At 52.7% G+C, this 23,046-nt stretch overlaps 1 protein-coding gene across 4 annotated transcripts in view; it reads right to left on the bottom strand.

The window, feature by feature from the left end:
* Positions 1-2,472: 2,472 nt before the first annotated feature.
* Positions 2,473-23,046, bottom strand: part of USH1C (USH1 protein network component harmonin) — a 50,339-nt gene continuing 29,765 nt past the window's right edge. For 2 of the 4 annotated variants that reach the window (XM_050755380.1, XM_050755381.1), the window contains exons 16-26: positions 20,471-20,623; positions 19,038-19,154; positions 17,990-18,472; positions 14,491-14,610; positions 13,301-13,351; positions 10,582-10,623; positions 10,127-10,180; positions 9,710-9,809; positions 6,739-6,848; positions 5,328-5,383; positions 2,473-2,957 (exon numbers count right to left, since the gene is read on the bottom strand). In XM_050755380.1, coding sequence (XP_050611337.1) covers positions 2,945-2,957; positions 5,328-5,383; positions 6,739-6,848; positions 9,710-9,809; positions 10,127-10,180; positions 10,582-10,623; positions 13,301-13,351; positions 14,491-14,610; positions 17,990-18,472; positions 19,038-19,154; positions 20,471-20,623 — 1,299 coding nt within the window. In that variant the 3' untranslated portion in view covers positions 2,473-2,944. The other 2 variants (XM_050755384.1, XM_050755383.1) reach the window with 2 other exon arrangements.

Below are 23,046 nucleotides of genomic sequence, written 5' to 3'. Positions count from 1 at the left end.
GCAAACAAGGCTCATCTTGTAGGTCAGATTTGATGAGTGGTAAGTGGCTGCCTCGCTGGCTGGTTAGACAGTGCTGGCCCATGGGCTGTTCTTGCCCTAGTTTTAGCCCTAAAATGCTCAGTCTTGGTCACTGAAGTGAATCCTGATGTCTGGTCTAGTCCTCCCACGGACTCCGGCCCCAGCAGTTTTCCTGCAGCTCCCAAAGCGAGTCAGGAGCTGATTTAGATTCTCTATACAAATTCTTTGGCTCTTTCCCTTCTTACCTGGTAAATGTGAGTGTCTGCTGGAGAGAACTATGCACTCTGGGTTCAATGTGGTACAACTTTCTAATGAGAGTTCATTTCCTTGATGACAATGAAGAAAGCGTCATAAAAAAGGAAGCTGAAGCCCATCATAGTCTACACATTTTGCCAGCCCTGGGTGACCTCCTGGCTCAGGGCTATGCCATCTACCTTCCCCACCTCCTCTCAGTCCCCCTTTCTGCCCTGCCCAGTGCTTATCCTCCCTGCCCTTCTCCTCTAATCAGGAGCTCAAAGCCTCTTTATCGTCTCACTCACCACGTCCCAATAAGCGCTGATAAACTCATTCACTCCAGCAGCAGGTGAGTTTCTAATGGTAAGATTCCAGGCACTGACCAGCTGAAGGCCTCAGTAGAAGTTTTTGCAGGTCACAAGAGGAGGTGGCCACCACCTAACAGCAGAACATTCACTGTTCTTCAGTGGTGGGGAGAAGTGTTCTGCCAACAGTCCGGAATTTGAGACATTCCGATGGGAGCTGCCTTGCCCTCTAGAGCATATGGTGGAAATGGGAGCGCATAGTCTTTGGGACCAGAGTGCCTGGCTGGAATCACAGCTCTACTACTTCCTCACCGTGTGACCTGGGGCAAGTGACCTCACCTCTTTGTATATCAACTGTCTCTTAATAAAATGAGGTTGTTGATAATAAGAGTATCTGCCTTATGGAGTTGTTGATGAGATGTATGAGCTGAGTGCTTAGAATAATACCTGGCACTTAGTCAATGCCATCTGAGTGTGGGCTGCTATCACCAGGCCCCTGAGAGGGCCAGGCATGAAGCCCAGGTGTTGCAGTTTGAAAGGGCAAACAAGGGTCTAGCCTACGCCAGGCACATGGGTGTCAGCAAAGAGGAGCTCCCTCCTCTTACCTGGGTTTCAGAATTTTCTCCAGAGCCAGGTTAGGTGCTAGACAGGAAAACACAGGGAACTCGTCTGTGTGGCTGCTGTCTCTGAGTGCCAGCAATTTGAAGGTCACTGTGGCTTTGTCTTCATCAAGCACATCAGAAAGCCTGGCAGTTTCTCTGCTCCCTCTCTCTGTCCCTACCCACTGATTTCTTTCAGTCCCACATGGTAGTCACTGCATTTTGGTCTGAGCCACTCTCTCCTGCCATGATTCTGGGAGGTGTTGGAAGTCTGTCTGTTTTATCACCAAGTCCTCGGGATCCAGCTTGGTTTGCATCCACTGTGGGATGAGGTGGGGGATTCAGCTGAACATAGTGCTGAACCTGGGGGATGGGCAGTGGGTGTGTCCCCGAGGGGCTCTCTGCAGTGTCCTACCTCAGGAAGCGGTTTCCTGTGGTCCCCTTACACAGAGGCACTCTCCCTCAGACTGCCTTCTCTGGGGACCCCAGTCCACCTCCTTTCCATACCCAGGGTTTGGTGGGGGACGAGGGATGTCGTAGTCATCCTCTGGTAGGGGTGGTGATCATGACTTGCTGCCCACAGTCCTTGCTGCCTCAGCAGCCATGTTGGGTGGGATGTGACCCCACCCCCGGCCACAGTTGATTGGACCTGTGACTGGTCCCTAACTCAAGGGTCGCCCACTCAGGTGATTTGGCCTGATCAGATTCTGCTACAGGAATGTGGAATGGGGAAACAGAGATGGGGTCAGGCGGGACTTGCTGACACAGCCCCACTCTCTTCCTCAGAGTTAGCAGCCCTGGTTCCTGTCACCAGAAGAATTTTGATGTTCCGCCTGCTGGGCCCTCGAAGCCTTCCTGCCTCAAGCCCTTGCATCTCCTACGAGCTTCTGTGGGATGCACTTTCACGGAGGGAGTGGACCCCGCCATCTCCCTCCCTCACATGTTGTCGTGGTGACCTCAGGAGAAGCATTGGTGGCCGTGATGTTCTTGAAAGAAGCTGGGGCGCCCCATATCTTGAGGTGACCCTTCGGGGCTCCTGCCTTCAGCTCTGCTTTCTGGAATTGAGCAAAATCCCTGCCACACAGACTTCATCTCCTACCATCTCTGCTGAGAAGACACTGAAGCCCAGTCCAGCCCATCTCCTGCTTTCTCAACCCTCTGCTCCGAGCCAGCCCTGGCCATCTGATCACATCCTTCATGTCAGACCCAGATCACAGCACTGGGATCTGTCTATCACCCTTGAATAGGGGCCACAAACTTTATGGTTTTTTGATTTGCAGCCTTGAATCTGCTGCCCAAATCCATACTCACTCCTATAAGCTGGAAAAGAAATGTTTATTTTATTAATGAGCTCAGAGTAAGGTATGCAGTGACAATCCTATCAGCAATTAGAGCAGAGGCCAGAGGAGAGGGATGGAGAGAGAGAGACTCCAGTGGGGTCTTATTAGGGTTCAAGGAAGGAGTCCCCCAGGGCTGGGAGAGACCGAATTCACTGGGCCAGAGGAAAGGAATGAGAGTCTGGATCCCTGAGATCTTCTCCCAAACGGCTGGCTGCTCCCTCTCCTCCATGTTGGCCTTCATTAGAGTGGCCCAAGCTGTTCCTTATCTGGCTCTGGTTCAGGGCCAAAGAGAGTTTGAGATTCCTGGGTGCTAGGTTCAGGTCCCAGGGATGCCGTCTGGTGTGTGCAGTATGGCCTCTCTCAAGGCTGGTCTCAAGGCTTTGTGTTCAGGAGGTGGGGCCGGAGCTCACTGTTTTCTAGGGGTGAATTTGGTTTCCCCTTTTGGACTTCAGAAGAAGGTCCTGTAGGGAAGCAGAAACATCCCAGGTGGGTGCAGGCCTTGTGGGTGCACACTCAGCCCAGCCAGAGCAAGGCTCCACAACGGGGAGCACCCACCCTGGCAGTATGAGGCTCTGCCAACCTTTGGAGACCCCTCTGGGTGCAGGCTCCAAGTGGCTACACACCAGCCACAGCCACAGCACACAGGAGGCCAGGGAGAAAGCAGGAGGGACACCTGGGATGGGGGGAGGAGGAGACTAGGAGGAACAGGGACAACAGTCCCTTGCAAAAGGCAAGTGACAGAAAACATAGGGCCACGCGGGCCACCCCAGAAGCCATGGTCTAGCTGGCCATCTGTCTTGGGAGCATGAGGCCCTAATGTTTTAGGAAAATTGTAACAGAAAAGTCAAGTCCAGGCTTGGGTCTGCCCCAGATGCTGCCATCTGTGGCTTCAGGCCACACCAAACACCAGTTTCACAGCCACCTGCCAGCTCTGTCCACGGGCACATCCCTATCACAGGGTGAGAAACACATCCCACAGCTGGGCTCCGCGGTATATCCCACAGATAGAGCCCACAGCCAAGTAAGGGAAAAGGCAGAGAAGACAGTTTGTTCTGAGCACGGCTCAGGCCATGACAGGGCACAACAGGACATGAGCAACTCTAATCCACCAACCCGGGTTCTTTGGACCAGCCTTCAAAACCTCTTAATAGCCCTGGTTCTGGCCAAGTGTGGGGGCCAGGGTGGAGCAGGAGCTCCCAGCCCGTTGGCATTCACAAGAAGGGGAATTTTCACATTCTGTTGAGGACATCTCTTGGGGGCAATTCCAGCCAAGCTTCCTGTGGGTTCCTTCAGCCCCACATGCCTGGTTCAAGGCATTGTCTGTGTCCCACAGAGAATGGTACCCAGGGCTTCATCCTGCTCATTTGGGTGCTGCTTGGGACCCAAAGCAGGTCCCAGGGCCGTGATGAGTCAGGACACCTGCGTCCCAAGCAAGTACTACAGACTGGGCTCTGTAGAGGGAGGGGAGGGCTTTGAGTCTGAGGAATTCCACTGTGGCCAATAGCAGACCCTGGGCAGCACTTCAGGGATGGCGCCTTGTGTACTCTCCAGACACCAGTCCAAAGAACCTGCTGACAGCGTGGGCAGCAGATGGCCACTGCACACAGCAGGGACAGACAGGGCCCTCTGGCCTGCCTGCCTATTCACCGTGGGCTCCAGCTGCAGGAGGAACCCGTGTCTGTGCACGGCAGCACGGTCTTCAAGGAGCTTTCGGACTGGCTGGGGGCTTTCTGCTGCGGAGGAGGGAAGAGAAGCACTATACACACAGAGCAGAGCAAGAAACACAAAACAGGCTTGGTTACTCCCAGGCAGAGCTCCCTGGGGCCTCTCCTTTCACTGGGCTCCTGCCTTGGGTTCTGCCTAGCCCTTGGGTTCCAGAATTAGGAGCTGCCGGACCCTGGTTTCTCCAAGACACGTGTAGAGCTCAGACTCGGCTGGCCACGGGGAGCAAGCAGGCCCAGCCATGACAGCGAAGCAGGGCATGGTCAGTGAGTGGGTGAGTGGTGGGTGGGTGAGGGCTGGGGAGGTGATGGGATGAGGTGAGGATGGAGTTGAGACACCACACAGAGGCAGAGAAACAGAGAAAGGCAGACAGATAAGAATGGATGCAGAACGACAAGGACAGAGGAGCAGGGACTCAGAGACAGGGATGGAGAGAAACAGGAAGAAAGAATAGGAGACAGTAAGAGAGAAAGGGGACTGGGATGAAGGGGAAAGAGGGGGGCCGATAAGAGGTTGACAGGAAGGAAGGAGAGGGCAAAAGACAGAAAGACAGAGAGGGAGGAGAAGAGAAGACAGAGAGATCCACAGGACAGAGACAGACACACAGGGAATCACAGAGAGACAGATTAGGCGAAAGCTCCCTGGAGATCCCACAAGGTGGGGGACAAAAGCCTATGGCCCTGGCTGCCTAGAGGCACAGTATGAGTGAATGCAGTTAGACATCAGGAAGACCTTCCAGAGAGTGAAGGATGAACACAGACACCTTCTAACCATCTACTAATGGGGTAGGGGATAGAGTTCTGAGTGGGGAATAACAATCCTGAGTCTTTGTCCCAACATCACTGCTTACTCGGTCTAAGACCTCATGCCTCAGTTCCCCAGAGTAGAGAAGAATTTGGACAAGACTGCCCGGGAGGCAGCTCAGACACTGCTTAAGGACAATGACTAAGCTCTAGTCCAGGAGTTTTCTAGGAGCTCTGGCTATGAGAAGCTGTATGCTTGGGCCATTCCTTCAGGCTGGCAGAAGGCTGGGGGTGGGCTGGAGAAAGGTGGCTGAGATTCTGGAAAAGGAAGAGGAGGTTTCAGGCTAGGTGGCTGCACATACTTACAGCTCATCATCATACTCCTTTGGGGGGCAGACGGCAACCACAAGGTCGATCCAGTCCTGTGGGGAGAAGCCGTGTGACTCTGGGGCACACTCAGTTGGATGGTGTGTCTGCTCTGGCACTCCGTCCCCATTTCTGGGCCCCATGGTCCAGGATCAGCCAGCCTGCACCTTCTTCCCATGGGCACACGTGGGCCCCACTGTGGACTGCCATGGTCTGAGGATGTTTCTAGTCTCTGAGGCTTCGGGACTATAGAGGCCAGGGCTGCAAGGTGCTCGAATGACACTCAGCTCCCAAATGTCGATCTATGGACCGGGGACAGGCAGCAACCTCAGAATCACTTGGGGGAACTTCTTAAAAGTGTAGACTTACAGACTTGGCCCCTAGAAGTCAGGGGTGAGTCCTGGGAAATAGTACTTTTAACAACCTCTCTAGGTAATTCCGATGCACTTTCTGATGCACAACCAAGTGGGGGACTTCTGGCCCAGCTTTTTGATTCTAACACCTGAATCCCTTTTACTGCCATCCTTGCCCCTCATTCCCTCCTTGGCTTGGATGTATCCCCTGAAAAGTATCAGAAATATTACTGGGCCCCTCTACCATGAGCTAGTTCCTAATATTGAGCTGAAATCTCTCTCTCTCCCCCTCAGGACTTCCCTCCATCCAATCCAGGTCTTCCCTGAAGAATCAGAGAGAACACTTCTGCTCCCTCTGCCCTAATGCAGACCTTCAGATAATCAAAGATAGTCATCATGTTACCCGTGAGTCTTCTCTTCTCCACATCCCTTCCTGTGGGTCCCAGGACCATCTGGTTAGCTTCCTCAGCACTGAACTTAATACCTCAGGCTCGGCTGCCTGCATACAGTTGCACAGGTTTTGCATTGCACAACGTGAGCAGGCACCATTCACACTACAGTCTGTAAAAGGGCACCCCCTCAGGCTGTGCAGGCTGTGCAATGCACAGCCTGGGCAACCTTATGCAGTGGCTCTGACCCAGGTGGGTGTCTAATGATCGCAGAGCAGATTCCCACCAGCCCCTCCTTCATCCTGGGTTCTCTGCTTTTGTTAATGCTTTCTGGTAGCCCCCAGAATTCTCTTGATTCTTGTTCAGTGTGCACTTAGAAAATACCTTAAGTGTTTTTCTTGGGTGACCTGTCATGCCCTGGCTTCTGGAGTCTGTTTGAGCCACTGGCTTTTTGGTTCCAAGGTCAGGAATTGACATTTATTTTTCTGAATCCCATCTTGTCAGATTTAAACCACTGGCTGGATGGGGTATGTGGGTGTCACCAAAGTGTTGCCTGGACCCCAGATGCCTGCCCTGGGATGCGGCACCTGATTGTGAGGCCTGGCTGCAGAGCCCAGGGTTTGAGGCAGGCAGGTGAGGGAGGAAAGGACGGAGGGGGCTTATTCTTACCCCACCCTGATTCCAGGCCTTCTGCAGGGCAGCCTCAGCCTCCGCCAGGGTGTAGTCTGTCACAGTCTTGCCGTTGACTGCCATGATCTCATCCCCTTTCACAATGCCACCTGCAGGCAGATGAGGCTGATTGGCCAACAGGGCTGTATGTGATGCATGCCTGGCCCAGGGCTTGGCAAAGAGGGGTCATTGCCGGACCGCAGAAGAGACCTGAACCTGGGTTCTGAAAGGTCATGTGGACTCAGAAAGCATGAGGGGAAACTAGCTACCTGCTTAGTGGCTAGTCAAAGGGCATTTCATCCCTATCCCATCTACATCCCCTTACCCAAGCTCTGGAGAACCGGGACATCATTGATGATGAGCCTCTGTTACCACAGAGGGAGACAGACCTGCATTTCCAGCACAGTAAGAGGCCTGAGTCAATTCTGCCAGCCGGCCCTCCCCGTTGCCCAGTCACGCTGGCCTCTTCAGGTCCCTGAGCTGCCACTGCTGTCTCCTGCGGCAGAGACTTCATGTCACTGTTCCCCACCTTGCTTTCTCTTCTTCTAGGTCTGAGAGGAAATGTCAGAAGGGGCTTCTCTGACCCCCACTCAGTCAAATGTAGATCTTGCCTGTTCTCTCATAGCATCCCAGTCTTTTCTTATTTGGCATTTTCCACAATTTGTAATCATTAATCTGTTTGTTTACTTGTTTACTGATGGTCTCTCCCACCATGCTGTCAGCTCCATGTGGGCAGGGATTGTCTTTCTGGTTCACCATAGTATCCCCAGCACTTAACATAATGCCCGACACAAAATAGGACCTCAGTAGATATTTGCTGCATGAATGAATGCTGTAATAAGGTGCTCCTGGAAGAGATGCCTGGGATCTAATACTTTTGGGGAAAGCTGAGTTATAAGCTAAACAGAGCTACCCACTGCAGGATTTGTCAGTCTTTAATGTGCTAACATGCACTGCGGCTTTCCAACAGGTAGACAGATTGTGTGTCGTTTTCCACACCTCTTCGACATCAGAGCCCTTTTTGGAGGAATTTCTCCCGGTCCTGATGTCCACAGAACATTGTCCAGGTCACATTGAAATAGATCATCCAGGAGACTTGTGGGCATGAAGGCCCACAGGAATGTGGTGTATGATACTGACAATGGCGGCCATGGAGGCTTAAAACACATGCTCCTAGGAAAGTCATCAGTGACTGGTTATGTTCAAAGCGGTGCAAGACCAAACCATAGAAAGCAGTTGCCTCTGTGCAGGGCAAGTGGGGATGGGTGACTTTCACCTTTTCATTTTGTACAAATCCAAGACAGAGTCTCAGGGGTAATAAGGCAGTGGTTGGGTTGGGGCTTTGTAAGTGGGAAGGACCCAGGAGAGTCACCCATCCATCCTGGTCTCCTCTCTCTGCTAGACACAGCAGGCAGGTATCACAGAAATGTCACCAGGTGACAAAGAGATGAAGACAGAAGAAGAAGGGGGGGCCTGGGTGAGCACTGATGGGTTGGGGCAGCTGCCCAGCTGGGCAGGACCCCCTTCTATGACTGAAATGAAAGCTTAGAGTGTGAAGTCACTGAGGGCATAGGTGCTGAGTTGGACTTGTACCCAGGGCTCCCAATGCCCATACTTCACCTTAGTAACCCACAGAGGCCTGGTTGCCAGCCCCCAAGGGCCTTTTCCCCTGTTTCCTGCCCCTTACCTCTTACCACCTCCATTCTACCTCCTACAGCTTGTGGTACAGCCTGGCTCCAGCCTAGGACTGCCTGGAAGGGATCTGCTCATAGGATCCCCCACTCTGGCCTGGGAAGGTAAGAGGCCTGGGGCTCCTCCTCCAAGGGCACCTACATCTCCACAAACGGCCACAAAGGACTCAGGAGCTTCCTTGACACAGAAGAAGAAATCACCAATGGAGGGGTTTCAGACACTGACAGGTGAAGGGGTGATGGTTTGAAGCAAGAGACTGTGCCTGGGGTCTGCAAAGGTTTCACTCATCAGCAGAGGGTGTTTTTGTAGATAAGGGAAAAAGAACAAAACAAAGTGAGAAGAAAGACACAGGGTATGGGGGCCTCTGGCCCTCTGGGAAGGGACAAGGCTGCAGAAGACCTCCGACAGAGGTGGCACTTGTGCTGGACAGTAAAGCAAAATGACCAAACTGCCTGAATTAAATCCTGCCTCTGCCTTCTCCTGGCTGTGGGTCCATGAACAAATACTTTAACCTCTCTGAGCCTCAGTTTCCTCAGCTGTAAAATAAGAATAATAACAGAACCTGCTTTCAGGGTTGTTGTGAGGATTAAGTGAGTTAATATCCATGAAACGCTCAGACACAGGGCTGTGAGCCAGATGAATATTTTCTGGCACAAATAGCTTCTGGCTAGTTCTGGCCAAATGTTTGGCTCTTACCACCACTGAAAGGACAGGTAAGGTTTTAGGGGTTTCCACGTACTGCTCCTCTTCCTCAAAAGCCCTTTCTCTCCTTCGTGAGGCTGACATTGACTAACGCTCAGCTCACAGTTCACCCTTCTGAGGAGTGCTTCTGGCCTCCCACTTCCTCTTGGTGGGTTAGGGGCCCCTCAGAGTCCCCACAGCTTCCCTCCGCTCTGAGTTCCCCATCAGCCCTTAGCAGACCATGCTGTGACTTTCAGTATGTGGCAATTCTGAGCCTGTCTCCAACCCTGGCTGGGGACTGCTGAGGGCATGGTAGCATCTGGCTTGGCTGTGTACTCACAGGTCCCGGCACCATCCCATATCCCCAGGGATTGGACAGGCAGTCGGATGAATGGACCTGAGTGGGAGGGCGTCTCTCCAGCACCGTCAGCCCACTCCAAGTGGTCACCTGTTTGCTTTCCTGGAGGGCCCCGTCTAATCTCTGTTGCAGGAACAGAAAGCTATTCCTGGAAATCAGTCACAAGATGGTGGAGGGAGGCCGCGGACACCAAGAGGAAAGTATCATCCCCACACCTGGGTGTGGCTGGTCCCCACTCACCGTGCCGCTCCGCAGCTCCCCCCTCGTACACAGCAGAAACGACCACCTTCCCAATGGGGGAGTCCACACCACCTTCCAGGGCCAGGTCTAAGGATCCCTCCTGGTTAGAGGAAAACAGACCTTAGGGAGCCAAGCAGACAGCAGCCTGTGGACCCCTGGGCACCAAGGAGTCTCTTGACAGAGCCACAGTAAGAGCGGGAGAAGCCATGGGGCCACCGGCAGTGCCATCAGGAGTGGCCAAATGGGGCCTGGGTATGTGGCCCTACAACAGAGGGGCATCTCCATAAGAGAGGGGAGGACAGTGGGGACCTGAGAGGCCACCCGGGAGTGACCTTGAGAGTAGAAGCAGGGAACCAAGGCAGGAGGGGCAGGCGCAGAGAGGGATGGCGGCCCACCGGCCTCCACATGCCCAGGTACCTTCTTAATGCGTAGGAGCCGGACGTCCTTCCCCATGATCTGCTCTGGGGTGAACTACAGGGAAAAAGACAGTGGGAAGCTTTGAGCTGGCCTGAAGGATGGTGCCGGGGGTAGGGCTGGAAGAGGAATCCAGGCACCTATGGGACACTGGGCCCCACAGAGCACATGGGCAAGGGGACCGTGCCCAGCCCCACCCATACTGGTCTTCAACTGGGGGTTCCAGGCCCCATGGGGACAGTGGACACACACACGTGTGTGTGCACCATACAGTTCACACTGGAATGCCCTTTGGAAGGAACCTTAGTGGGAAGAGCAGCTGGGGCATCACTGGGCTCCTCTGTGCCCCACCTCATCCCAGGACCCCAGGGCCCGGAATGCACCACTATCAAACACTCTAACCCCACCCTGCCCTGTTCCTGGGGTTTCTCCCCCAGGAGAGAAGAGTCATCTCTTACCATGGAGTAGGGGTCGAAGCCTTCCTCATATTTCCGGAAATCCTGGAAGCAAAAGGGAGGGCCTTAGGGCAACAGAGCAGAGGCCCTTGAGGGTCAGGGCCAAGGAGGAGGAGGGTGAATGGTCAGAATCCAAGGGTCAGAAGTGAGGGGCAGGGCCGGGGAAGGCGGGGCCAGGGTGGGGGATGCAGACAGGAGGCTGGCAGCCCCAGCAGCCAGGGCACTCCTGTGCAGGGACAAGCAGGAGGCTGAGGAAGACTTTAGAGGATCTTGACCCTGCCCTGCTTCAGCAGCACAAGCGTCAGGGGCTGCAGGGGCACCAGTGACCTCTAGATGGTCTGGAGAGGCAGCGTCTGCCTTGCTGAAAGTCTCAGCCCAGCCTCAAGTCCTTTAGGCCCCACCTCATCTCTTCCAAGTCTCCACTGGAGCAGGCCCAGATCCTGGGGGATGAAGCCCAGGATGTCTCCACCCAGTGCTCTGACCCCACAGGAGGGGACCATGCAGCTCAAGAGAAGGCTGTTCCTGGAAATCAGCCACAAGATGGTGGAGGGAGGCCATGGACACCAAGAGGAAAGCAGGTGGTGTCAAGAAGCTGTGCTTGCCTGGGGCTTGGCAGTGTTCTCATGTAATGCTCACCTAGAAGGCAAGAGGCCTCCCCAGATTCTGGGGAGCGCAGGTTGGCCCTTTAGCTAGGGGAGAAGGGAGCGCAGGTCCCACACAGCTCAGGGGACCTGGCTTGATGGGGGAATGCTGTGGGGACAATGGCTCCAGGCTGTAGAAACAAGACAGTGAGGTGGCACCTGAACACATAGTGAGGTAGTGCCTGAACTAGGTGGCCTTCCTTGGGAGTCATACACAGTGAATGGGAGCCAGGGGCACCCCCAGGCTGAGGGACCAGGATGCTAAGCACAAGGGCAGCAGAGCCACAGCTGGTTCCCATGGAAGGTGGGAGCGGAGGAGAGCCCCATGGCAGGCCTCGCTGTCTGAGTGGAGGCACCCGCAGCATGCAGGTCCCTAGACCACACCAAGTGTCCCCTGGGGCCCATGGTCTGCGTGGCGGGGAGGCCACAGACTCCTCCATCCTCAGAATGCACCAACTAAGTTCCAGGCACAAGACGAGCACCAAATATCAGCAGACAGATCCCTAAGCATCTGCCTGGCATCCCTCCTCACTTGCCTTAATCACCCAGGCTCAACCCCAAGAGGCCATGAGCTTAGCTCAGCTTGGAGGCTACATCCAGGTCAGTGTGTGGGCAGCAGACAGAGGAGGGGGCACAGCGAATGCACGGGCAAGAGGGATCATTGGGCAGGGTGTGGAGTCGATGCTCTGTGACTTTGAGGGCCCTACTTGCTCTGGCTGTTTCTCCTGGAAGGCTGAGCACTGCTGGCTCTGGCCTCCTTGCTCCATGATCCTGAGAACAAGCTCTCAGGGATGAGCCAGATGGCAGGTACTTGTGTTTTGTGTGAATTTAGATCAGAGACTCATAAGTCACAGCAGCTGGTCAGCCCTTAAAGAGGCAGCCCAGCCCCGCATTCAACAGAGGAAGAAACTGAGGCCCAGAGAGGTGATATTCATGCCCAAGGTCACCCAGTCAGTGGGCAGGGGAGCAAGGGTTTGACTCCAACTCTGGAGCCTAGACTCTGCACTTCCCTGCCTCTCTCCCTGGGAGGGCTGTTTGTGCCCTAAACCGCCAGGTCCTGGAAGGCCTCTTTTGTGACGACAGTGCTTTAAGGCAGGATGGCGCAGTGTTTAAGAGCACAGGCTGCAGAGACCAACCTCCTGGATTCAAATCCAGGGATTGACATTAGCTGTGCCATTGTGGGCACATTTTCAAATCTCTCTTCTTCAGTTTCTCATAGAGAAAATGGGTATGAGAATAGCACTTACCACCCAGGGTTGCTGGAAAGATTAAATCGACAAATCCCTGGGCTGGGAGCAGCCTCTTTTGCTGACACCTGTGTCTCACTGCACAGTTGATACCGTCCCTCTGCTCCCTGCCTGTAGTCAAATCAGCCTGTGTTCTGATGGTGGGTTATCAGTGAGGAGGCTGGAGAAGCCTGGGCTGGCTGCAAGATCTCCCTCTGTCCTGGGGTTTCTTTCATTGGTGATGAAACAGCCAATCCAATGGTTGGCTCTGTGGAGGTACCCCGGGAGGCAGGTGGGTAGGTGGCTGCCTGCCTAATGCCGCTCAGAGGACCAGCAAGGACTTCCATGCCCCTGTGCATAGGAGTACCCTAGGCACAGGGAGGACCTCAGCTACCATCTCTTCCCTGATGCTGGTTCAGTGTCAGGCAGGGTTGGTGAAGCTGTGATCTGCCCGGAGGAGAAGAGGGGAAGGTACAGGGAGACACCTAAGCAGCCCCTTCCCTCTCTCCTAGGGCTGGAGCGAGGGCCCATCTTAGCCTCTGTGGGCCTCTGAGGGTTCCTCCTGCCCTGCTCCTCTCTGGACAAACAGCAGCAGAAGAGGTGAGTGCCCAGGGATCCTGCTGCTTTTTCTCAGCTCATGCATGGGGTCTAACAAGCCCTGGGTCCCCATCTGATATGAAATCCTCCCCAACCCCTGCACAGGAAATGGAGGACACAGCTCTGGCCTGACGCTTGGTGGCAGATGGGGCCACTGTGGACCTGACCAGGTACTCCCAGAGACAAAGAAGTGGCACAGAGTGGGAGGGATGCGGGGTGGTGGGGAGACCCCCAGACACACAGTGAGTATCAGTTTACTTGTCTGAATGCTGTCTGATAAACCACCATCCTCTTCAACATCTCCTGTGGCTGCCAGAGGAAAAAAAAAAAGTTCCACACTGGATGTTACCAATAGGTCTTGTCTGCCCCCTGGTGCCAGGCCTCGGGCCTGCCAGCCTGGGGCTGCCCTTCCAATGTCCTCCCCGAGCAGACAGTCTGGCTTATGTTAAGGGCCTGCTCAATGCCCAAAGATGCTACCCAGTTGTCGTCAAGCAGACACCACCCCTTGACATTAGCCAGAGACCATGACATGGATGCATCCGCAGGCTGTCCCAGGAGCAAAAACTTAGCTCTCTGGGGAGCTGACGGGACAGCTAAGGCCCAAAATAAATATCTCAGCTGTCCTGCCTTGACATTTGGATAGAGTTTCCTTGAAAGGGAAGTTAAAATTTTGACATGACTATCTTCTCACTGTGCATGGGAGGCCAGCCAGTGGTTGGCACCTCTGGGAGGTGCACACGAATCCCAGCTCCCTTAGCTGTCAGTAACTGAGGCTGGTGGACATTTCCCACTTCCCCAGGACCACACCTCAGACTCCCAGTCCCAGTGAGAGGTAAGAAGTAAGTTGGAGAAGGGGAGTGAACCTGCTCTGGCCAGTTCTCCATCCAAGGGTGTTTCTTGCCAGGCCACAACAGGCCTTAGGGCAGGGGCCAGGGCACCTGGAATCTCTGTAGGTTTTGGCAAGATGGCAATGAGGGTAAGAGTGTGGGCTTTGGAGCATGAAAGGCATGAGGGTAAGTATTAAGTCCAGGCTCTGCCTGGGGCACCTGGTCCCCCTCTGGTAACCTCTCTAAATCTCCCTTTCCTCGAGTGTTAAACAGGATGACCACAGGAACCATCCCACAGTTCTGCTGTGAGAATTAATTGAGGCCATGCAGAGCCTGGCACATAGTAGGCTCTTCACAGGTCTTAGTGAATATTATTACTTTTAGACAGAGCTCCAGGCTGTTCCATCAAGTGGGAAACAGAAATTCCATTGGTCATGCCAACATCCACTTACACCCATGTGGCCTCATCTCTTGGCCAATAAGAAGGTTAAGAGATGGCATCTGTGATCTGCATTTTTGTCCCACCTCACTTGCCCTCCACTCCAGAGACAGCAGAGCCCAGGGGAGGTAGCCCTGGTCTGCTCCTCTAGAGACAACCTGGAGGGGACCCAAGGGGCTTACCAGAACTTCAGATTTCACAGCTGGCCTGTAGATGAAATTGGGCTCCTGGTGGACCATGACAGGTTTGGAGATGGTGGACACGCCAGGGCCTCGTGGAGGCTGTGGGCTTGGGCAAAATGTCTACAGGAGTTAGTTTAACAGGGACCCAGGTGAGGTCATGGTGGGGTGGCCAAGGCCAGCCATGCTACTTCTACACACATGCAAATCTACACCCATGCACATGCGAAGCCAGCCTGGTTCATTCAACCTGCTGGAGGTCCTGGGGCTGTGATCTTCGCAGAGAGATGAGAAGTCCATTGGCCACAGTGTGGGCTGAGACCACAGAAACTACTGAGTGGCTCTAAGAAATCAGATGCTTGAGCTAGAGCCTGGCTTGGGGTTGCCTGCAGCCAGTGTCACCCAGGAGACACACTTTCAGACCCCTCTCTCAGTGGTCATGGGTGCTATCCAGTGTCCCTTGTCTTTAAGGGCTGTCTCTTTGGCCACAGCTCCAGTCCCTGGACCACAGTGTGAAGCATCTGCTGTTCCTAGTGGGTAGGCACATAGTCTCTAGAGGCCATGGAGTAAGGACCAGTAAGAGTAGCATCCAGGGGAGCTGATGCAACCTGTCTGCTTGGCTCTAACCCACTTGATCTCCTTGGGCAATATGTATCAAATCAGTTCACAACCCTGCCCCAAGCCCTCCCAAGAGTCCCCATCCACTACTGAGCTCATTGGCCTGACCCCCAAGGCCTTTCATGAGCTTCTCTATCTTCCTTTTCAGCCTCATCTCTCACTCCTCACCACCCTCCTCACACTGCCTAGCTTTAACCTCAAAAAAATGCCAGGCTTTCTTGCCTTGAGGCCTTTACATGTGCTCTTTCCTTCTTCCGTTTTACCTCCCAGGTCTTAGGTTGGGCATCACTGCCTTCTGGAAGCCTCCCTTGAGCTTTCCTCTCCTCCACCCCTCTTCCTTATTATAGCACCTGTGCTTCCTCCATCTCCACCCTGATGGTGTGGCGGGTGCCCACTTTTCTTTGTTTCCCACCAGACTGTCTTGAGAAGGGAGACTGCAGCTGTCTATCTAGCAGGGGCTCCCAGTGCCCTGCATAGTGCCTTGGCATATAGTAGGTGCTCAATAAGCATGTGTTGAATGAATAAATGAATGATTAAATAGTATGGTGAGCACATGGGACAGTGCCTGTGGACAGATCTGGCCCTGAAAACCCCCCTATGGCAGGTGCTGATGTGGCAGGCACAAGTGTCAAGCCAACACAGGCGTTTGTTTCCATGACTTGGGGCCTGCTGGTGGCTGGGCCGACTGTGTGGGCGTGTGGTCACTCACACTTCCTGCTGCAGCACTGATGACACTTTGCCAGGGGCATGCAGGGAGGAAGAGGGTGGGTGGTACAAGGGTGAGAGGTGGGCCAGATGAAGCCAACCAAACAACAACCCCCTGGCCTTTGAGGCTGGGACAACCCTGGCTTTGATGTCGCTTACGACATTTACGGTCCAGTTCTTCAGAGGCTCCTTATGTTGGGGGCTTTTTGCCTTCCCTGGGCTCTGATCAGGAACTAACAGTGGGAACTTCGTGATGCCTTGAAGAATCTGAGAAATCTGAACTCCGTCTTGAATCTTGACCCTGACTCAAAGTTTTGCTGAGACTAACTGAGATTGCTAAGATCCCAGGTTTGTAGCTTCACCCAAATTTTCTTGTACTCTGGACTATCAATAACCATAGTTAATGTCTACTGAACATGCACGATGTGCCTGCCTCTCTTGCCATTCTTAACTTAGAATGTGTTCATATATTAACTTATTTGATTCGAATAGGTAGCTGCCGTTAACATTCCTATTTTTGGACAGGGATGCCCAGGCTCAGATAGATGAAGTAGCATGTGTTCAAAGTCATCTAGCTAGTAAGTGGCAGAGCCAGGATTCAAACCCAGGCAGTCCAACTCCCTGCTACTCCAACTTGCCATATTTATGTTCCCTGCACTTACAATGCCCTTGCTCCCATCCTCCACGTGTTGCCACCCCTCAAGGCTCAGCTCGTAAGCCCTCTACTCCACAGAGGTGTCTTCAACCTTCAGTTAGAATGAATCCCTCCCATAGCGCATGGCTTATGCATATTTTATAGCAGAAGCTTGCCTGGGCAGCAGCTCATCCTTCAGATGGCAAAGTCCTGGAAAGCACAGGCATGTCAATCTCCTCCATATCCTCTTCAGCACTGCTCCCCTTTTCCCCTCACAGAGAGAGGCCCCAGGCAGGTACTTAATCAATGTGGAATCAAATTTGTTGAGGAAAAGCCTGCTCATCTTGATGGAGGCCACTTACAGAGAAAAATGTGCAAGGCTAACTCAGCCCTAGAAACCAGCTCCTGGCTGGGCTCTGGGGGAAGATGTCCCCAGAACAGGCAGATTTCTTCCTATCGAAGCTGCAGGGCTCACAATCCCAACCAGAGGTCCGGAAAGGGTCCCTCTGAGAGTCTCCCGCTGGAAGCTGCAGCCTTGCTGGCATCTGGCACTTTCTTCACTCCCACCTTCCTTGTAAGCTCTCCTGAGTGCTCTGAGATACTTGTCCCATTCTCCATGCAGGAACTCAAATCCATGCAGGGACAGTTAATAAAAACCACTGGTCAGGTGCTATTGACTATGCCCTCCCTCAGCAACCCTGCTACCGTCAGCTGACATGAGATGCTTTTGCACTGACTTAAGCCTGGCCTCATGGCTACGGGAGCGGAATAATATTTTGCTTTTCCCTTCATGGGATCCAAGCGCCGTGTCTTCCTCAGAGATTGCATGTTTCAAAATAGTCTTTGGATTATGAATAATTAATAAGAAATATGTCTTTTTCAGAAAGACACTGTTCATCTTCCTAACATCCAAGAAAAACATTCCTATTCTTTTAATAGTAAATTATTTCTAGGAACTCTCTCTTCATTTTTTTCTATAGCGGGAAATTGGCCAGAAATTTCTGGGTGTTACACTTCAAGCAGTGCAGTTGGCCAGTACCGTAGAAAACGGCACTGGAGTGTCCTAACACTGCATTTGATGGTACAGCGTTACCCGTGCCCTGCTTCCTCCTCCCCTCCCTTTTCTCCTGCTAGATCAGGAGTCATTTCCCATATTCAAGGCTTTCTGGGATACTATCAGGAAATGACTGGATGTGACAGAGTGCTGGCTATTCATTAACATAGCCTTCCAAGTCCTGCATTGAAAGTTACCAGCCTACACTAGCAAAGAAGAGCCAAGAGAGAGCAATGAATATCAAATGGACACACTGTTGCTTACCCCAAAGGTCCCAGGCCATTCATCATACAATACAGCACTTCAAAATCAGTGGGAACCATATACATGCAGGATGTCCACACATGCACACGGAGGGGACATTCCTGGAAAATGGGGTGAGATGATGTTTCTTTCTGTCTCCACTCCCAGGAGCAGTGGAGGACATGGGAAACAGCAGTTCTCCCCACTCTTCCTACTTCCAAACATAGCATGCAGAACAGGGAGAGTACCTTTGGGGTGGGTGGGAAGCTCCGTTCAGGGACAGGGGAGTTGGTGGGCTTCCCACTGTGGTTCTTTGCCTCCCAGTCCTCCACTGGATTGCCTGTGTCCCCAGTGCGGAAGGGGTGGTTGCCCAGTGCTTCTTCCAGTGCCGAGGGCAGTGGGCGGGTGGGAGTGAGGTCTTGGGTGGGAATGGATGGAGGGGGAGGGATGGGAATGGGGGGTGGAGTGCGCTGCACCCATGGGGAAGACGAGGCACTCACATGGCCAGATGAGGGAAGGACAGGGGGCGCTGGGACCTTGTGGGGTGGGTTGGAGGGTGGAGGGTGGGGCATCACAGGCAAGGCAGAGGAAGTCTTGGGGGGATAGTAGAACATGTCCAAAGGGATGTCGTCCAGGTCAGTGGTGTGCAGGTGCAGTCCGCCTGCGAAGCGTCTCAAGGGTGGGGCCAGGGGAGACACAGAAGGCAGAGGAGGTGGGGGCCCTGTGGTCATCTGGGGGGATTGCAAGGAAGTTCTGTAATTGTGACTCTGATTAGCGCTCCACTTCGCAATACATCGAGCACTATGCTCTTCTACTCTGTTTCTCTTGCTACTGGAGACCCACTACCCTTAAACCAGAACAATGGGGTGCCAGTCCTCTGCCACCTGGATGCCCAGCTGAGCCCATACTAGGCTGCTGGTAGAGAGTACCCAAATGCAGGAGAGCCCCAAGTTTTGCCATCTGTGGGTGGTAAGGTGTTCACATAGTTCATCCTCTAAACTGGACTGCCCTTGAGAGTGTAAGGGGGACTCTTAGTGATGATGCCAGGACAACAGGCCTAACTGGGACTATCTCAGATGAGCTGGGACTTAGTGTCACTCTGGGAGTATACCCAGAAATACAGACATATCTCTCCTCCCCAAGAGGGGAGTGGGCTGGTAGGGGTGGGCCTGGACAATGGATGGGCACCTGTGAGGCTAGTGGCATTTGCTAGTTGCCATCTCACCTCCCACTGTCCCCCAGTGAATCATTCTGAAGGCAGCAGGAGGGTCTGTGTGGAAAGAAGGGCTCTGTTACCTCTGAAATCTCATTATCAGCAGAGGAAATCTGCTCGAGGCGCGTTTGACAGAGCCTCTCCACCCAATATTGAATCTTTTCCGATTCTTCAAGGTCTTCCCGCTCTGTCTCAGACACCTGGGACCCAGGATCGGCGCAGAAAGGAGAGGACAAAGGGCACATTTGAATAACATGTGGACAGAAATAGCATGAAAGCACTCCTTTAAAAACTCCAGAGTACTGTGAGGTGCATCAGCTATCTAGAAAGAGACCTGGGCTTGTTCCAACTGGCCCTCAAGGAGGTGGCAAGGGAGAAGAAAGTGGCGGGGTGTCAAGTTCACTAAGCAGAACTTGTAGGCAAAATCAGAAAAGGGGCTTATGTATTGTGAGGGATTAGCTGGATCCCAGATCCCCATGAACCCTGAGGCTCTTATGATTTTCCCAGAATGGTGTTTTTTAGCCTCCCCCAGCACATTCCAAGAGTTTAACTTGACTCTTTTTTTTCCTGATCCATTCTGCCTTGCCCTCAGAAGCACAATCTTATTTTTAATTTTGTAGCTAATTTGTTCATAATGTCAGACCTAATGAATTTCACATTTTCCAGGACTTCTCTGGTTTTATAATCTAATCAAATTGGCATTCTGATTCATGGATGCGTTAAAGAGAAGCAGAAACAATGATACCTCCTACAGCCGGGGAGTTAAGGTTACCCATCTCACCTAGCATAGGAATTATTCATGGTGGAAGGTTGCTTTGGACATGTCTTCAGGGGAACAGCCTCAGATATATTCCCAGGATGATGAGGTCGAGCCTCAGACACACCCTATGTTGATGGGAGCAGCCTTAGACTCATAGCCTGATTAATTGGGAGATAGCCTCAGACCTACCACCTGCACAAAGGGGTTAGTCTCAGACCCATATTCTCAGAGCCAAGCTAAGTTGGGTGGGGGGGTCTGGTCTTACATTAACCTGGGAAGGGAGGGCAGAATGATTCAGATTTGTAGACAGGTCAGTGGAAGCATAACTTCAAAGCTATAAGCAAGGCAGAAGGGTTAGCCTCAGACCATACTCTGAGTAGCCTCAGAGCCATACCTAAGATGGAGAGGCCTAGCCTTAGACTCTGGTGGGGTAAAGTGAAGAGGACAGACTCAAGCCTCTAAGCCAGGTGTATCAAGGGCTAACCTGAGACCTACCATCTGGTCAGAAAGGCTAGCCTCAGACTCACACCTCCCGAGCAAGGAGGCTGATTTCAATTCCTAAGCCAGGAGCTAACCTCAGATGGCCCTGAGCAGGTGGCACGATCTCTCTCTCCAGGCTGGGGAGCAGGGAAGGGCTCACTCCACCCTGGTATGCCATTTGGGGAGAACAACTCCAGCTGGTCCTCTGGGAGCACATGGGAAACGACCACATTGTGTCCTAGGGATGCTTGCCTGGCCTGCAGGCAGGACACGTACCTCCTGGGCCAGCCGGTTGATCTTTAGCTGCTTTTCCTTCTCCAGCATTTCCTCTTTCTCTTTGTAAAGCTTTTGCTCAAACTCCAGTTCTTTCTTATTCTTTCTCAAGTCCTGCAGGCTGTCATACTTGGCTTTCTTCTTATCTTTTCCTTTCTGAGTAGATGTGGCATTGTTTATATGACAAGGATTACAAATAGTGTCGACAGCACGGCACACAGGGCATCCAGTCCTCAGATAACACAGCCATCCCATGGTGAGCCCCTCCCCCAGCTCTGTCTCACCATACTGGACATCAGACCTCAGGTTTAGGACAGGAAGGCCACTGTTACCTACTGCAGAGTGGGAGACACATTCTCTTTACCAGCCAGAAAGACTGGCTTATTAGTTCACTAACTAACTGTGTGGCCTTGGCTAAGTTCCTTAACCTCTCTGGGCCTGATTTGCCTCATCTCCAAAATGGTAAAAATACCTCCCCCACAAGCTTGCCACCCAGTGCCAATGAAATAGCATCTATGAAAGAACTTTGTAAAAATTTTATATAAATAAAAATATAAAATAAAAATAAATAAGTGCTATATAAATAAAGGACATTGTGTTGATTTTCCAGTATCTGGCACATGCCTTCTGCATCATCTCATGTTCAGATTCACAGATGCATCCTGGGAGATTCCAGAGAAAATCTGGGAGGGCTGGCAAGCCTCATCTGTAGAGGTCCTGTCCTAAGCTAGAGGTGGTGGGAGTCACACTCAGACCTGGAGGCTCAGAGCCAGGGACATCAGATTTTACTCGCATGCTTAAACTCTGAACTGTTTCACCCTGGAAAGTCTAGACCCACAGTGTCCTCTGAACTGGGCCCCTTTACTGAGGGCTAGCTAGAAACTGCAGGACTGGGAGGCAGAGGACGGAGAGAATGGCTTAACTGCTTTATACTCACCATCAGGGTTCTAGAGGATTTGGGGAGGGACATGAAAGGCAAATAGACTCCTTATTTTTCCTGTAGGAATTAGACCCACCGAGCCTGCATTCCTGGCTGCTTCTCTCATGGGGTTGCAGGGAAGCCAGGGACTAAGGCAGGAAGAGAATGATCATTTATGAACTGCCTATGTGCCAAGGGATTTACACCAATGATCTCCTATGTAGGTTTATCCTCATTCTTTGGTAAAGGAGCTGAGGCTCAGAGAGGTAAAGTCCCTTGTTCAATGTCATACATCTTGTAAGTGATGGTGCCAGGATTTGGACCCGAGTCTTCGAGGCCCCAGTTTTTCTATGGTGCCCTGATGAGCTGGGGGCAAGGGAAACACGGCAGGAGGGAGGGTCAGCCCCCATCATGCACAGCGTGGAGGACACAGCGAACACTCAGGAGAGGGGCAGCAGAGACGGCCCACACCCTGGGCAATTTCTGGGGCAAAGAGGAAACCCCCTGTTCACTGAGCTCACTCACGCCCCCAACGAGCCTTCTGGGGATCTGCTCTTGAAATTCCTGAATCATCGTAGCCTCCAAGGCCAGGAATGAGGAACTGAGCTCCCTAGCAATGGACACACAACATTCATCCACAGCTGGAGGGACTTGGTGGGCCATTATGGACCTCTGAGGACTCTTCCTAGCTCCTCTTCTAAAGACACACACCTCCGTGCACTGCTAATGTGCTCTGGAAATGGTCACCTCTGGGACCCACCTCCAGAGCAGTGTATGAGCCTCTCGAGAAAATGGTTCTCACTGCTTCAGAGTGCTGTTTGGTTCCTTGCCTACCTTGTTCACTAGACTCAGTTGACAGATGAATCCCTGCCATCGTAGTAGAGATTCAGACAGCAATTTCCCGAGAGAAGACAGAAACATGGCCTAATGGTAGCTTGCTAGAGTAAGAGCCTGGCCTCCTCCAGGACCACCATGAGGAGAATGGCCATTCTGTTGCTTTTAAAAAGGAAAACTACCAGTGCTAAGATTATAGAGTCAGGGCTTCTGGGCGGGGTAGTAGTCAGTTTCTGTCTCATGCCCAAGAAAGTCACATCTGTACAGATGCAGAGGGCAGGTTGCCCCATGGCATTTCCCACTGATCTCAGACTAACCCCCCACAGGTTACTTAGCTGTGTGTGAATCTGCCTTCCCTGCCAGACGGTGGGCTCCTGCAAGTAGGGCTGGTCTGTATGAGTGACTTAAGCAATTCTGATGAAAGGGCTTAGTCAGAATCATGAATCCTTCAGGCCCCGGCATAAATTCTGTGGGGCCAACGGCCTGGGAATCTTGAGCCCTAGAGGGATTTACTGTCAAGGTGGAAATAGAAGACACTGAATTTTTATATTATTATTATTATTTTCTTGAAACAGGGTCCTGCTCTGTCACCCAGGCTGGAGTGCAGTGGTGCAACCTTGGCTCACTGCAGCCTCCACCTCCAGGGTTCAAGTGATTCTCCTGCCTCAGCCTCCTGAGTAGCTGGGATTACAGGCATGTGCCACCACACCCGGCTAATTTTTGAATTTTTAACAGAGACAGGGTTTCACCCTGTTGGCCAGGCTGGTCTTGAACTCCCAACCTCAGGTGATTCACCTGTCTCAGCCTCCCACAGTGCTGGGATTAT

Source organism: Macaca thibetana, chromosome 14 (assembly GCF_024542745.1).
Source record: "Macaca thibetana thibetana isolate TM-01 chromosome 14, ASM2454274v1, whole genome shotgun sequence".
Classification (NCBI taxonomy): Eukaryota; Metazoa; Chordata; class Mammalia; order Primates; family Cercopithecidae; genus Macaca; species Macaca thibetana.
The sequence above is the reverse complement of the archived record's forward strand: the minus strand, read 5'-3'. Positions and strand labels throughout refer to the sequence as shown.